Genomic DNA, 15,845 nt, shown 5'->3' with positions numbered 1-15,845 from the left:
TCATTAGCAATAAGGCTGTTACCTTGCTTTTTCTCTTTATATATATTGTTTACACTGCAGCTGTCTTGGGCTCCAGAGTCGTAAGCACTATGCAAATGACCATTTGGTGGATTGCGATAATTTGGAAGGGAAGAAGGATGCTGGAAACTCTCAGCTCAAGTCCCAAATAAACCACTGGTTTCCAATTGCCTTGGGCAAGTCACTTGATCTGCCCTTAATCCCGTCTTCAAAACAGAAATGAATATTTCTTTACCTGGCAAGGAAGCTGAGAGCATAAACCCATTACTGCAAGGAGTTCAGATCCTATAGTGATAAGCAATTAATACATACTAAATGCTTGGGAGTATATGTTGGTTGTTTCAAAATATAGACAAAACTGCTTGGTCCGATGAGGACGTGAGAGATTTTCTCAGTAACAACAACAAAAAAGCAAAACACCAAGAAAAAAACCCACCAATAAACAGCAAGTTGGCTCCGGAGAGATGAATGAATTCTCCTCTAACTGAACATTTCTCTCTGCTGTGAACATGTGCTCTCTTGGAGACAGAAAACAGCTACCTCCTGCAGAAATTGCGCAACTAATTTGGGTACACAGAAAAGGAAACATCTACCAAAGACACTGAAGGAAACACTCCGGTGCTGAGTGCTACGGTTTTATAACAGAAGAAGAAACCATACAGAGTTACAAAACAACCCAGTGTACATCTTTATTGATGATTCACAAAATCAAATTCATCAAAAGCATCTCACTCACTCCGGCAGTTCCAATATGACATTTTTCCCTGCTAGGTCTGGCTGATTTTTCCAAGGTAAACACCATTCGCTTTTAACTCGGGGTGGGGAGAATCACGCTTTACAGTAGCCATTTCGTAAGGGCAAGTTCATCACCGCCATAACAATACTTCACAATTTTATACCGCTCAATCTTCAAAGCACCGTGCGGGCATTTAATTAAAGCTTATTAAAGCCCCACAGCAGTCCTGGCTCCCAGTCCATTTTAGGTCACACCTCCTTATTAATATTTCACATAAAACCCCCACCACCTCCCAACAACACTTATTCAGTACTTCAATGGCTTGTACTTGTCTCACGAGAATCTTAACCCTTAAGTTAAGTGGGATTTATTAACACTCCTGAAGCGCGCTGAAGACATGAACTGCTATCAAATTAACTGCAAGTGTGCTTCCATAATCTCACCAGAACATATATTATTTTCAATAAGCCAGTATTAAATTTACCAAGAGTTTCACTGATATAAAAACTAGCTCGATTTCCTACCAAAACGCACTTAATAATGTCCTAATATGTCATATACATATCGTCACACCAGTTTTCTCCACGAGCCAACGGCTGAGCTACAAGAGACAGGAGTGAGAAAACCTGGGGAAAGGAATAACGTCTTTGATATTGTCAACTCCCAAGATGTACTGCAGGTAGCGTTCAAACCCCATTCCGAAGCCTCCATGAGGAACTGAGCCGAATTTTCGGAGGTCTAGATACCTGTAATTTAAACAGACAGTTACATTTGCAGCACGGTTATGCTGATGTAATTACAGAGAGCGTTTTATCTAGGGTTTTGCTTTCCATCTTAATCACTTCCCTTTGACCCTAACCACTGTGGAGTTCTGCCAACACAGCCGGCGTTGGTCAGGGGTGTGAAGACGTGCGGCTCCCCGACGGGCAGAGTTATTTTAGCAGAAACCCCGAGTGTAAACGCGTTTAAACCAGCATAGCTACGCTGCGCCAATACGCTACAGCCTGTTTTGTTTAGGAGTGAGAACTCATTTGGGTACCCAGAACAGCGTTAACATCGTGGCTCTGCTCATATTGACAGCATCTTTGTAAATTTGAGTATCTAAAATATTCCCAGCAGAGGCACAACCCCAGGTTCCTACAGAATCACAACACATTTCCGCTGTCGGAGATGGGAGCTGCCTGCTTGGGTGCATTTAGCCTTTGCCGTGCTGCTGCTGAAATCTGCCCTCTAATAAATACTTTCATTTTCTGTATTCTTTTCAATAGTCTGTGTGATTTCATTTCCAGTAATTTCTTCAGAAGCCCAAATAGGTCTCGCTGTCTGCTGAATATTCTTTCGGGTTTAGGGTGGTTTTTTTTTTTCCTTTTAAGGTAATTATGCTGCCCTTTTGTTACTTTTTTTCCCCCCAATCACTCTTAAAGACCGATTCATTTATTTCCACAGTCAGTCAGCAAAAAATCTTGGACATATCTTCTCCAAAAATGAGATCTGGAACAAGACATTTCATTTGGGAGAACAGAACCTGTTGTGCACAGAAAACTCAGATAATGTTTGGAAACAGATATTCCAAATATACGGGTGTCAACAAGGTTATGATGGTTCTTCTTTAGAGTTCTCCATTTCCCAGCTGGACTGTAGCTGATGTGATACACAGGAACTATATTTACAGCTATAAATTGTCACCGACAGTTTTATTTTAATAAGAGCGAAAAACATCTCAGTGGTTCTATTGATTTATGGGGCCACTTCTGAGCTTGCTGAGGCCACAAAGTTATTCTTCTTTGTATGAATGCGCTAGTAAGGGATTGAGTGACTCCAGATGTATTACGTGCCTCTAATTTTCGTGTATAAATATTTTATCATTCCAGTTTAAAAAAAAAAAAATCAAGTACACTTAAATATAAATATATATTTACGTTTTACTACTTAGGCAGTTGAGTGGAGGGGAAAAAGCACAGTGAAAAAAAATTAAGATTGATTGTAATAAATGGCTTCCCAAATTTTAACTACTGTTAATGAACTGCAAGGAAAAAGTGTTATTTTATAGTGTGCGTGTTTTTATGTATTTATATATGTTTATGTACATATTTTTCTATGTAGAACAGACATTGTATATCTATATTTAAGTGTACTTTCTTAAATATATATTCAAATGTACTTGCTTGGAGTACCACGTGCCTCAGAATTTTGTTGGCTTGAGAAGACTACGTTTTAACACAGTGAAGCCAAAGTAATGCCACTGATCACCTCTCCTTGCAAAAGAGAAATATTCTCCAACAATTTCCACAGCCGCAAGAGATCGCCTCGGCAGACTCAGTTTGACAGTATGCCTTTTATACTATGAAATGTTATTTTCCCTTGCAGTTCATTAACAGGAGTTAAAATTCGGGAAGCCATTTATTACACTCAACCCAATCCTCAGGGTTTTCCCCCCCCTCGACTACACTGCCCAAGGAGTAAAACCAGAAGCAGAACTTTCATAGAATCACAGAACTTCTTACCTCTTCCTACTGGCACTGACACACAAAGTGCACTTTCGCCTATACTGTGAGTTGAACAGCAAGCTCGAGAGTGGGACAAACTTTTTCTGCCCCCCTGGGACCCCCGTGCTTTCTATCTGCACCGCCGGGCGTTAGCTTGGCTTGCTAAGGCTCAGCTGCATCTGCCCCACACCTTGTCACGACGATTATGCTTAGGATATGAACACGCAGGCTGTGCAACAGCACAATGGTCTTCATCTCCATCCACTCCATACAGACGGCATTAAGAACTTGAATTTCCACTAATACACTGGGAATTGCCCCCGGGGAGCTCCACTTGGCAGCTTTTCAAGGGTTTGCAAGGCAGATGATGGGCAGATCTGATGTTGAGGGCGGTGACTTGTGAAATAGGAAAGATCTCGTAAATGTGAGGGATGTGGGTGCTGCCCGTGGCAGATCAATCTGTACCAGCTCAGTAGTTCTGAGCAGAACTGGCAAACCAGTTGGTGACAACTCTAGCTGCAACTAGTAATATAAAAAACAGCACAAATGTTTCTGATGACATCTATAAGTGTATCTCAGGCTGTGCAGACAGCTGAGACTAAGCCTCGCATCTTTTCTCCCCTTTTGCTGGCAACAGAGTTTATAAAGTCATTGTAAGGAGATGCAATAACTCTGCTTCTTCCAGATGAACAATAATAATAAATTCTACCCTTGCTTATCCAGGGCTTTCATCTGTAGATCTCAAAGCACTTTAAGAAGCCATTTTGGCAAAAGGAGCGAAACAAAACCCATTAAAGTTAATGGAAAAAGTCCATTGAATTAAACGTGCTGAGGATCAAGCCTGTGAATCCTTTCTGATGACCGTGCTTAGAAGCAGCAAAGGAACTGAGAAATTTTCCATTCTTCCCAGATGAAAGAAAAAGTAACTGCCTGCAGATGAAGAGAAAATTCCCTTTATGCAGGAAAATGCTCCCTGAGGTTTTCCTTCATTCAGTAGTCTCCAGACATTGGATGTTTCTCACCTCAAAACCAGTCATGGACTAGTCCAGCTGTTTTTCCTAGTAGCTCATACTTAAGAGGAGAGCTGAGCCCTCCATGGGCAACTGGGGGACTGTGCAACATTATTCCACTGGGGAAATAAGTTTCTGCTACCCCAGCTAGCCCCAGAGTTCACGTTCTGGACTTGGAGAACTCTCTTCAGAGATTTGAATCTTACTAAAGTATGTGCCGCAACAACATCTCCCGGCAATGAATTCCAGGAGCTTGTTATGTGCCAAGTTAGAAAAGCATTTCCTTTTATCCTTTTAAAAATCTATAGCCTTTTATCATCATCACGAGCTCCTGTGCTGCACGGCAAGGCACTATGAAGATCAGCGCTCTCTCAGTGACCATTCATAAGCAGAATGTATTCTTTTCGGTCTCCTTTCAAAACAAATATAATCTTGATCTTTCATGTAACCCTCTTGTTACACTGAAGCCTCTGCAGCTGGTTTGAAAAAAGTAAGGCTGAAAGAATAAAGATATTGCAGTCTATGAAGTTGAATATTCTACTGGGAAAAAAAAGGAAAAAAAATGAGGTAAAGAAAAACTACTAGTGAAATGACATTTGAAAAAACGTTTTGTTGAACATTTCAGGAAATAAACATGTAAAGTATCGCCAGGTTCTGATGCTGGGTAAAATGCTGTCTTGGGTTTCAGACAGCTTCTGCTCTGCTACAACTTTTCAGAAATCCACAAAAAAAAGCATTCAAGGAGATCAATCTAAATCATTCCTACTGACACAAGTGGGGTTTGGGCATGTTTTAGCTGCCTTTAGCACCGACTTTCTGCCTGCCTCCGTATGGCCCAGCACAGCGCTCTGGTGTCTCCCCAAAGCAGAAGTAAACAGGACCAGGCACCTGCCAAGGACGGTGATGGGCTACCTGTTTTCACTGGGCTCTGAAGGATGTTAAAGGATGATACGAATGCTGTCACTAGCTGTGGATTGCAAGTGGCTCACCAGCACTGCTGTTCCTTAAGTCCAACTCCTCCTCTCCACCTCACCAGACAGGGACCCAACAGAACACTCCAGCATTCAAGCTTCAAAGAAAATTAGAAATTAAAGAGCCCAACACAGCTCAATCTTCTCCATCTAGAGCAGATGCAATGCCAAGACAACACAGTAGTGTCCATTCTAAGACAGCAGATAACACCAGCTGTGCCACTGTACTTTCACCAGTGTTACACCAGAAGATGAGAAAGGTACCTGGACGGTAAAGGGTTTGGTATGAGGCCATCTTCTCCATTGATGTGCACAATGATAATCAGAGCGAGGAAATGAGTGCCGTAGGTGTAGAATACTGTCTGAAATGCTGCTTGTCGCGGTTTAACCCCAGTTGGTAACCAAGCACCACGCAGCCGCTCGCTCACTGCCCCCCGGTGGGATGGGGGAGAGAATCAGAAGAGTAAAAGTGAGAAAACTCGTGGGTTGAGATAAGGATGGTTGAACAAGTAAAGCAAAAGCCGTGCCCACAAGTAAAGCAAAACAAGGAATTCATTCACTGCTTCCCATCGGCAGGAGGTGTTCAGCCATCTCCAGGAAAGCAGGGCTCCATCACGCCTAACGGTTACTTGGGAAGACAAGTGCCATCACTCCAAACGTCCCCCTGCTTCCTCCTTCTTTCTCCAGCTTTATATACTGAGCATGACATCATATGTTATGGAATATCCCTTGGGTCAGTTGGGGTCAGTTGTCCCGGCTGAGACCCCTCCCAAATTCTTGTCTCCCCCCATCCTACTCGCTGGTGGGGCGGTGTGAGGAGCAGAAGAGGCCGTGCCTCTGTGTAAGCGCTGCTCAGCAATAAGGAAAACACCCCTGTGTTATCAACACTGTTTCCAGCACAAATCCAAAACATAGTCCCATATGAGATACTATGAAGAATATTATCTCTACCCCAGGCAAAACCAGCACACTGCTCAAGCTGACGGTAGTGGGGACATGTTAATTACAAAGTACCTGCTTTGTTATTGCTCGTGCTAAGCTGACACCTGGAGGCTGCAAACAGGATCAGGACTCCCACTTACAAGGCGATATACTCAATGCTCTCTGGTCACAGAGAAAACAAGTGATTTCCCAGAGTAAATTCTGTTCACCTGACTTTCCCACCTCGCTTCCACAGACCGATTCAAGTCTAGCCAAGATCAGCATCTACAGCACTGAACTCTTTTCTATCTACAGTTCAAAGGAAGGAGTGTGAAAATAAGATAAAATAACTCTGCAAAATCAAACCAAATACTTTTGCAACTCATATTCTTCATGGAAAGAAACCTGCACAACAGGAAAGATGTAGCGAACTGAAGACGACTCAGAGGACTTTGGCTATGTCCCTTTATTTACTTTTTTTTTTTAAAAAAAAAAAGCTTTCTAAAAGGTAGGAATGGGAAAAAGCACAACAGTATTTCAGATCACCAGTTGCCTCTTTGCCCAATGATTCTCCCGCAGAGAAGCAGGAGAGGTAGTTGAGCTCCCACAGTATCCTCACGCTTAGTGGGAGAAGAAAACAGGTAGAAACAGAGATATGGCAATATATAAGTGAATTCAAGAGGGACCACATCTCATACAGCTGCCCATTCTGAAGTCAGCAAATATTATATTTAAAAAGGAATGACTCAGCTGTTCTTCAAGGAGACTGTGAGCCAGCATTGGAGACTAAATCCAATCACTAAATTGAAGGAGATTAATCTTAGTCTCTCCTGCCACCTCTGCTGAAAAGATAGATGCTGGCAAACCCCCTACCTGTTTTCTGGAAGATTCTGGACTGCAGTCCAGAAACATCCAGGGTTACTCCTATCCTGCACCTTCCTAAGACACCAGACCCTGCTATGGCAGGGGGTAACAACAGTTTTAATCTTCTCTGCAAAGTTACATCATCTGTGATGGAGTGGAGGAAACAGAGGAGGAAAGAGTCTCCAAAACCAGATCACAAGAGGAAAGAATTTCCAGAATGGGATTGCTACATATGACATGCAAATGCAAATGGGTGACGGGCAACGTCTTAATCTTCTCTTTTGAGGCAAGCATGAGGCAAGGCTTGCTAAGAGTACTACTATCTTAGTAGTGCTGGAAGGCTCTGCCACTGAACACCAGACTTCCTCAGGCTACATCTCAGCATCTGACCACACAACTGGTCATCCTTGGTCAGGATAATCCTTTCCCCAGATGAAGTGATAGGGTGTATTCTGGCCCATAAACTCAAACAAGAAAGGAAGGCATTTTATTCACCGTTTGCAAATGGATGATGTAAAGGTCTGCCATGCACAGGGCTGTTCCTAAGTGATTTTGTTTTGTAGGAAGAGGAGAGTGAAGAATCCTACGCTTACTCTGCCTTTTTTTTCAAGGCAGCCTCCCTAATGATCATTCCAAAGACTGCAGAGTATTTGAATATACTCTTCTAAATTTAAAATTCTCTGCACTATCACCCTTTCAGTAGCTATGACAAAGTACATACCAAGAAACACTTGTCAAGAGGAACACTAAGATCTTCTGTCGTTTTAATAGGGTGAACCATTAATTCAAAGGTTGTTCTGTCTCCATAGCAGGACAGTTTTAATTGCTTCAACCGCTTTGTTAGGGAAGATTTTTCGACCCAATTGCCCTGTCAATTGCAAAGGGAGTTATTCATAGAGCTGTTAAAGGTCACAAATTGCTTGTGGTTCTGTAACCTGTTTATCTCATGCGATGGCGGTCAGAATCTATTCAACACGGAACACAGCTTAATGATTTAATATCAAAACTCACTGATAGGTTGTAAATTAATCCACTTCATGCAATCCTGAAAGGAATAACTTGTGCTGTGAGTTTACAAATTGGAACGACAAACTTAGTAGCGTTAGATTGAACTTTGTTTAAATGACCATGAGCCAGCAATGTGCCCTGGCGGCCAAGAAGGCGAATGGCATCCTGGGGTGCATCAAGAAGAGTGTGGCCAGCAGGTCGAGGGAGGTCATCCTCCCCCTCTACTCTGCCCTGGTGAGACCGCATCTGGAGTACTGTGTCCAGTTCTGGGCTCCCCAGTTCAAGAAAGACAGGGAACTGCTTGAGAGGGTCCAGCAAAGGGCAACAAAGATGATTAGGGGACTGGAGCACCTTTCTTATGAGGAAAGGCTGAGGGACTTGGGTCTCTTTAGTCTAGAGAAAAGAAGATTGAGGGGGGATCTTATTAATACATACAAATACTTAATGGGAGGATGCCAGGGGGATGGGAGTAGTCTTTTTTCAGTGGCACCCAGTGATAGGACGAGGGGTAATGGGCATAAACTTGAACATAGGAAGTTCCATCTTAACATGAGAAGGAACTTCTTTACTTTGAGGGTAGTGGAGCACTGGAACAGGCTGCCCAGAGAGGTGGTGGAGTCTCCCACTCTGGAGACATTCAAAACCCGCCTGGACGCTGTCCTGTGTAACGTGCTGTAGGTGACCCTGCTCTGGCAGGAGGGTTGGACTAGATGATCTCCAGAGGTCCCTTCCAACGCGTTAGATTGAACTTTGTTTAAATGAACTGGCTGTTCCATTTAGACTGGCAGTGATGGCAGGGCAACTGGGCCAAGAAACGTTCCCTCAAGAACAGGATCAAAAAAAATGAAAAAGTTGTCTCAAAAGAAGAAATAGAGCTTGCAGAACAAGACAGTGTCTTACCATTGGTAGGCATCCGCGAGTCCTAATCTGTGGAACAAAAAGAAAACCCTTTGTAAGTAAAGGAACAGAGGAGATCGGCACAAGCAACACTTGCCTGGAAGACAATGCTACAAGAAAAGGGAGGGTCTGATGACTAAATTCAGTCCAAAAAGAAAAGGCAGAAAATTAAGGGAAGACGACCAGCGGCTGTCAGTTCTGGTAATCAGTAGACAATCTTGAACAGATTCCCAACGTGCTTCTTAAAACACAAAGTTTGTTTTGTCAACATACAGGGCTGATCCCAGCTTCATGCAGAGACTTGTGTGTATTCTTAACTTTAAGCGTATCAGTGAACGCTTGTAAATTTAATATTCAGGCCTGTACTCTCCAATGACATGGCAGCCAACCTCATTTACGACTGAGTCAAAATCTCTTCGCATGTGTGGCTACATGGCTCCCCTTCCGCAGCGCATAAACCCACTGAACTCCCGTAGCTCTAATAATGTGTGTCAACTTCTGTAAAACTACTAAATAAAATACACCTTTTTCTAACTGCCACCCTCTCTCCTTTTCCTGCCCTGGCAGAAGTAGAGCAAAGTTGCTGTTTTCATTTCCATTTCTCTGAACACGAACAGAAAATGCTGTAGGCAAAGAGACACCACTTCTCTCATCTTCGGTGCATTGCAGCTGTCCCTGGCTGGGACTCGGAGAGCTATTGTATGAAGTGTGTATAAGGAGACAAGAATCCCGTTCTTTATCTCTCTTAGTTATGCTGGATCTGCAGGAAGTAGAATTCTAAAGCCTTAACAAAGTATTTGGGCTCAGCAGATCAGATCCCGAGTACTCAAAATTGAGAAATACATGTGAAAAGAGGTGTTATTTTTCTAGGTCATCTTCAATACAGAGCTGTACTTTAAGGTCACAGAAGCCACACCCCGTTTGTAGCTTGAAATACTTCTTATGACTTTCCTGACAAACAAGAAAGCCTGTTTTCAACCTCCACGCGGACGCCTCCTCCAGCCCCACACCTCGAGGGCTGAGGACTCCAAATCTTACTGGCAAAAATTCCAAGTGAAAAAGTACAGCAGGCAACATTGTATTTTGCTTCAGCTGAAGCATGCCTGCTTTGGGAGAGTTCACAGAGAGAGTAGCAGGAAGCAAAGGGAATAATATCATCCTACACCACAAATTGAGAACCAATGTTCTGGTGATTTTAATTGCCCTGCGCCTTTTGGATTCATTATGCTGAAATGGATTTTGCATTTCTCCACTGAGTAGATGTATCTCTCTAAGCATGTGGCTGATTTAAGCAACAAATTCATTCCCAATGTGCAAATGGTGTTACTCTGGGATTAATCCTCCTCCCAAATTGCTTTGCACAAGTGTACGACTGGCCCAAATAGACTCATCTGAGTTATGAAAGGTTCTTTTGAACAATCAGACAGGATCCAGGGAGTAATTGTCTTTGGAGAATTAACCCATCTATAATGTCAGTTATTGTTAACTAAACAGCAGCTTTGATATTCCGACACTGAACTTAGCCTCAAATTACTCAAAGTCACATGATCCAGAACAAAGCATCAGGGAAAGATTTTAAGAGCCCATATGAAACAGTACAGGTCCCAGACACTTCCAGTGAACCATATTCTCTGAAATGATGCCACTGAGGCCAGCTGCATCACAGCTAGCAAAGCTTCTGACCAAAACTGCAGTTCCTCAGTTACACAACGTGATGACAAATACATCTAAGCTCTGTCTACGTGACAACTTCCACCTTCGCAATACCCTCTCAGCCACACAAGCTGCCAAGAAAAGGCTCAAGGATGAAGTGCCTCACATCAGACCCCGTTCCAGACAGTCCCAGCAGAGCTGAGGCATTCTGCTGCCCGGGTCTCCTAGCATGAACTAAATTCTGCTTCTCTGATGAGCTAAGACAGAGAGGCAGCTTGTATACCCACAACAGGAGCATAAGAACTTCTTCACCAGTTTACAATCACCTACTCAGATAAATACATATCTCAAAGACAAAAATAGGCTTTTTTTAAATAGCATTAGTTGCCCTTCCACTCCTCTGTCTTGCCAACCACTGAGAGCTGCTGAAACACTCTTGGTCAGGTTAGTCTCCTGGCACCTGTGGGCTTTCCGTACCTCTGTAAACGTGATTCGAGGAAGGGCAGTCGCTCCTCTCTCAAGCTGCCTCCACACAACTCCCCTATTCCTGGTACGAGGAGATCAACAGCTGAAACCTTAAAAAGAAGAAACCTAACATAAGTCATGCCACGTAGCCATACAGTCTACAGCAGAAGTTCAGTTGACAGCGGATGGCTGTTTGTAAAAAGCTACTGTAATTCTTTTATTGAGACCAGGACACTTAGGGAAGTATTTGCAAATGCTTGAAAAGTCCCTTGTTGACAGGAGAAGGCTGGGAGGGAACGCTACAATGATAAAAATCAGTAAGCCTACAGAAGACCTAAACAAGTGCAGTGATGTTCCAGACTGAGCACTCCTACAGCAGGTGGTGTGAACTGAATCCCACCAGGTTACTCTGGTGACAACCTGTGCATGTAGGCAAGCCTGTGCAGGGTATAAAGAACCCAAGAGCAGCTCACAAGGAAGCAAAGACACACGGGCAACTTCCCCGAAGCCCTGATTCCCTTAGAGTTTAAGCTGCTCTGGTGCTTGTAACTTCTGTTTACCCCGTTTGCCCCCATTCCTTGAGCCAGCTCTATCGTAATGGTACCAGTGGATCAATGGCACTGATGTGCTGATCCAAGTGTTCGGATTCCAGTGTTATCACCTATGCTGTTAGGTTTGGGCTGGTTTTCCTCTCTGTTTTGTTTTGTAGAGGTACTTCTCTTATCCCACAACTGAACTGTGAAGTGACAGTGGCACACGGTGGGGTAGTAGCTCTTTGTAGTAAAAGCAATGTTTCAGGCTGTCTCAGTTCAATTGGGAATTCACACCTTCAAAGCATGAGACTTGTGGAGGAAGAGTTTATGTCTTGTGTCCATCTGCTGCTTGAGGATTACACAGATGGTAGATTTGGATGACAAGAGAATCACAGGCTGCTTAGAGCCATGCAATTGTAGGTATTTTACCTAGTAGTACAGAAGTCTACCAGCAAAAGAAATAAACTACAGCAAATCTGTCTTAAAGAACTTAAGCAAAAACTTAATGCTACCCAACTCCTGAATCCTCCTCCTGTTGTTCCTGCTTTGGGGATTATTTCTACAACAGGAAAACCACTGAACAGGATCACCTGATGGTCATGTCTTATCTTGGAATTCCGGACCAGAGGCCCAGGAGAAGACTATCCTCATCTGTCTCTCTCTCAGCAAGCTAAGACACATCCCCAGCCAAAAAAAGAGGTGGAAGTGTGACCTATGGACTCACTGTGTGTTGAGGTCCATCTTCATTGTCCCGCATGTAGAAAGGTTTGAGGTCATATGGGTAGTTAATCACAAACACGGGAACTTCACCACAGTGCTTCACCAGGTACTTTTCATGTTCTGTTTGGAGGTCACAGCCCCACTGTAAAGACAGCAAAAGGGACTTGGGATGCTGCTTTGGTGCATCTTGCCTGCAGCAAGAGACACAGCAAAATCCCTGCGTAGGAAAGACGTGCACCTTTGAATAACATGAAACCAAGGACAGCAACTTCTCACACAGGTCACTGGGAAAATTTGCTAAGCAGACAAGAGTTTCACAAGTTTTAAGGCAGAGCAAAGCAATGAACATAATATGGTTTTACTTTCACAGAGCAGGGCCAGATCACCCCTGCATCAAGCCCAAGCATCTGGTATCAAATCAGAAAAAAAACCCCAAACAAACAAAAGAAACCAAATCCAAAACCACACTCCGCATAGCTTAAGGGAAATAGGCACCTATCCAAAGTCAGCTTCCTCAACCCAGCAAACCCGCCTTATTTCAGTACTACCTTCGGTATACAGAAAGCAGCTTTGCCGGGCTGACCGCTCTCTTCCCTGCTGTGTCCCATTACATGCTACATTAATTCTCACTTAAGAAAACCCAGCATCCTATTACCTAATTCTTTGTTTTCAGAAGCGTTGGAAATTTGCAATGTCCTTCACTTCTCCTTTCTTCCAGCGATGTTATAACTGGAGACCTCCAGTCCATTATAGGGTGTGCAAAGAATATTGGGGGAGTGGAAGGGGAAGAGGGGAGTCTGCAGACTCTCCTCATCTGAAAATACCCTGAGTTTGCTGTCTGAGATCAAGGTAGTACAGATACAGGATGTGAGGTTCTACACCCACTTGTACACAGAGATGAGACAGCTGAAGGTGGCTTCAGCCAGAGGGTTATTTTCCTGAAAGCGTCAGAACGAGATAAAGATTAATCAGTACAGACATGAGATGAGCACCACCAGAAAATGCTCTCCCTACTGGTGTGTGTGTTTGAAATTGGGCTAAACATGACTTTAAGGAAACCATATTCTAACAGTGTTAGAAAGACTTAGTGTGCGATTCTTATTCCCAGTCAACATCTATGCTTTGCAAAGACAACGGATTCCTTTTACCTACATCTAGAATACGTGGTATTTTGACATGGTTTTGGCTTATTAGTCCTTGTCAAACTTTTGATGATATCCTAATTATCATTTATTTGAGGACTATTGCAGCAACTCTCCTTAAATGATCACTACTGAATCCACAACACCCTGGGCACCGCTCACATACAAGAAAGAGAAGCGCCTTTGCTAAAGCCTTGCTCCTTCAACAGCAAACTCATCACTTCCCTGCAAATGTTACATGTTCTCCTGCTACAGATTTCACTCCTTCTATTGCTCCCATTTCAACCCCAAAGGGCTTAAGTTATACCTGGGTTACAACTGAGCAAGCACGCCAGGAGGCAGAGAACTGTGCGAATTAACAACTCTTGCGGTATCAGAAGGAGAGAAAGGAGATCTGCAAAGTTCAGGCTGGCTGCGCACACGAACAGGCACAGGGGACAAGGCACCAGGCAACTACCTACCTCTGGCCTGAAAGTGAAAGTTTGAGAAGCTTGCTTCAAAATTTCCACTGCTTCATTGTAGGAAATTCTGCAAGAGGGGAAAAAAAAAAAATAGTCTTTAAGATAACTATGAAAGGAATAACAAGAAAGTTTACTGGCTTAGTGCCGCACTGGAAAATTAAGGAGGCATTTCCCCACCACCATGCCAACTTGTGCTGTGATGTCAGACTTCCCAGCAATGCCTCTTTGGACAGAAGCCAAAACCCATTTGATATGGCAAGAACCCTATGTCTTCCTGTGCTTCAGCCACATGCAGGGCAGGAAGCGCTGAGCTCTCAAGACACTTGTTGTATTATTGCAATATTGCATTTCTGTCAGAAGTGAGCTCCACAGAGAATTGCTTCATATGAATTTGTGGTTTAGTGTTTTGTTTTTCTTTTAAGAAAACAATGTGCCCTCATCGGCATCGCTCCAACAACATAGCTCCACCGTCCAGGATGGCATTAGGTAAAAACAACAGACCAGAGTGCAAAGGGCTTGTAGCTCACACATGTTCATTTTACTTTGCAAAAACTGAGATTTATTTGCAGCAATGTTTCTCTACTCCTCTGACAGATCTGAGAGCAGATTCTCCATTGACTTCCTGCAGTTGGAGGCTGGTAACCAGTGGTGTTCTCCAGAGCTCAGTACTGGGTCCAGTCTTATTCCACATATTCATCAGTGAGCTGGGTGAGGGGACAGAGTGTACCATCAGCAAGTTTGCTGGTGACACAAAACTGGGAGGGGTGGCTGACACACCAGGAGGCTGTGTCACCATTCAGCATGACCTGGACAGGCTGGAGAGTTGGGCGGAGAGGAACCTAATGAAGCTCAACAAGGGCAAGTGTAGGGTCCTGCACCTGGGGAGGAATAACCCCGTGCACCAGTACAGGTTAGGGGCTGACCTCCTGGAGAGCAGCTCTGCAGAGAGGGACCTGGGAGTCCTGGTGGACAAGTTGACCATGAGGCAGCAATGTGCCCTTGTGGCCAAGAAGGCCGATGGTCTCCTGGGGTGCATTAAAAAGAACATGGCCAGCAGGTCGAGAGAGGTCATCCTCCCCCTCTACTCTGCCCTGGTTGAAGCCACATCTGGAGTACTGTGTCCAGTTCTGGGCTCCCTGGTTCAAGAAAGACAGGGAACTACTGGAAAGACCAGCGGAAGGCTACGAAGATGCTCAGGGGACTGGAGCACCCCTCTGATGAGGAAAGGCTGAGAGCACTGGGGCTGTTCAGCCTGGAGAAGAGAAGAATGAAAGGGGATCTCATGAATGCTGATCAGTATCTAAAGGGTGGGTGGCAAGAAGATGGGGCCAGACTCTTTTCAGTGGTGCTCAGCGACAGGACAAGGGGCAATGGGCACAAACTGGAATGTGGGAAATTCCATCTCAACATGAGGAAAATTACTCTGGCATAGGCTGTGGAGTCTCCTTCTCTGGATGCGTTCCTGTCCAACCTGCTCTAGGTGACCCTGCTTTGGCAAGGGGGTTGGACTAGATGATCTCCAGAAGTCCCTTCCAACCCCTGCCATTCTGTGATTCCAGCAGTACAAAATAACAGCATCATGGCAGAGGAAACAAAAAGTGCAGTGGACAATGTTGCAGGTTTGGTAACTGAAAATCAAGACTCAATGGAAGATACTTCTTCTGACAAGTTTTCCACATACTAAGCAAATGTTGTGGACAGAGAAAAGAAAGAATAACCTGATCATAATAATTTCATCTGCCCATATCATTGGCTAAATCCACTTAGAGACAAACTCCCTCAATAGCATGAGCTCTTTACACCCAGCTACAAAGTTCCACTAGTACGGGTAAGGCTTTTGGCGGAAATGCCTCAGGAAGGAATATATCGCTCCATGTGCTTGGGTTACGTGAGGCCATGGCCCAAATGAGGTATATCACCGCCACAGGTTCAATGCATGTCACTGATGTAAGCCAGGAAT

At 44.0% G+C, this 15,845-nt stretch overlaps 1 protein-coding gene across 1 annotated transcript in view; it reads right to left on the bottom strand.

Annotated features, from left to right (window-relative positions):
* Positions 1 to 943: 943 nt before the first annotated feature.
* NARS2 (asparaginyl-tRNA synthetase 2, mitochondrial (putative)) overlaps positions 944 to 15,845 on the bottom strand; it is a 27,972-nt gene continuing 13,070 nt past the window's right edge. Inside the window, exons 5-9 of the mRNA XM_009881210.1 lie at positions 13,886 to 13,952; positions 12,287 to 12,424; positions 11,042 to 11,139; positions 8,915 to 8,941; positions 944 to 1,500 (exon numbers count right to left, since the gene is read on the bottom strand). Coding sequence (XP_009879512.1) covers positions 1,356 to 1,500; positions 8,915 to 8,941; positions 11,042 to 11,139; positions 12,287 to 12,424; positions 13,886 to 13,952 — 475 coding nt within the window. The 3' untranslated portion in view covers positions 944 to 1,355. The remainder of the gene's footprint in view (positions 1,501 to 8,914; positions 8,942 to 11,041; positions 11,140 to 12,286; positions 12,425 to 13,885; positions 13,953 to 15,845) is intronic.

This window comes from Charadrius vociferus, unplaced genomic scaffold (assembly GCF_000708025.1).
Source record: "Charadrius vociferus isolate BGI_N301 unplaced genomic scaffold, ASM70802v2 scaffold1, whole genome shotgun sequence".
In the NCBI taxonomy this organism is placed as follows: domain Eukaryota; kingdom Metazoa; phylum Chordata; class Aves; order Charadriiformes; family Charadriidae; genus Charadrius; species Charadrius vociferus.
Note: the sequence above shows the minus strand (reverse complement) of the source record. Positions and strands in the feature narration are given on the sequence as shown.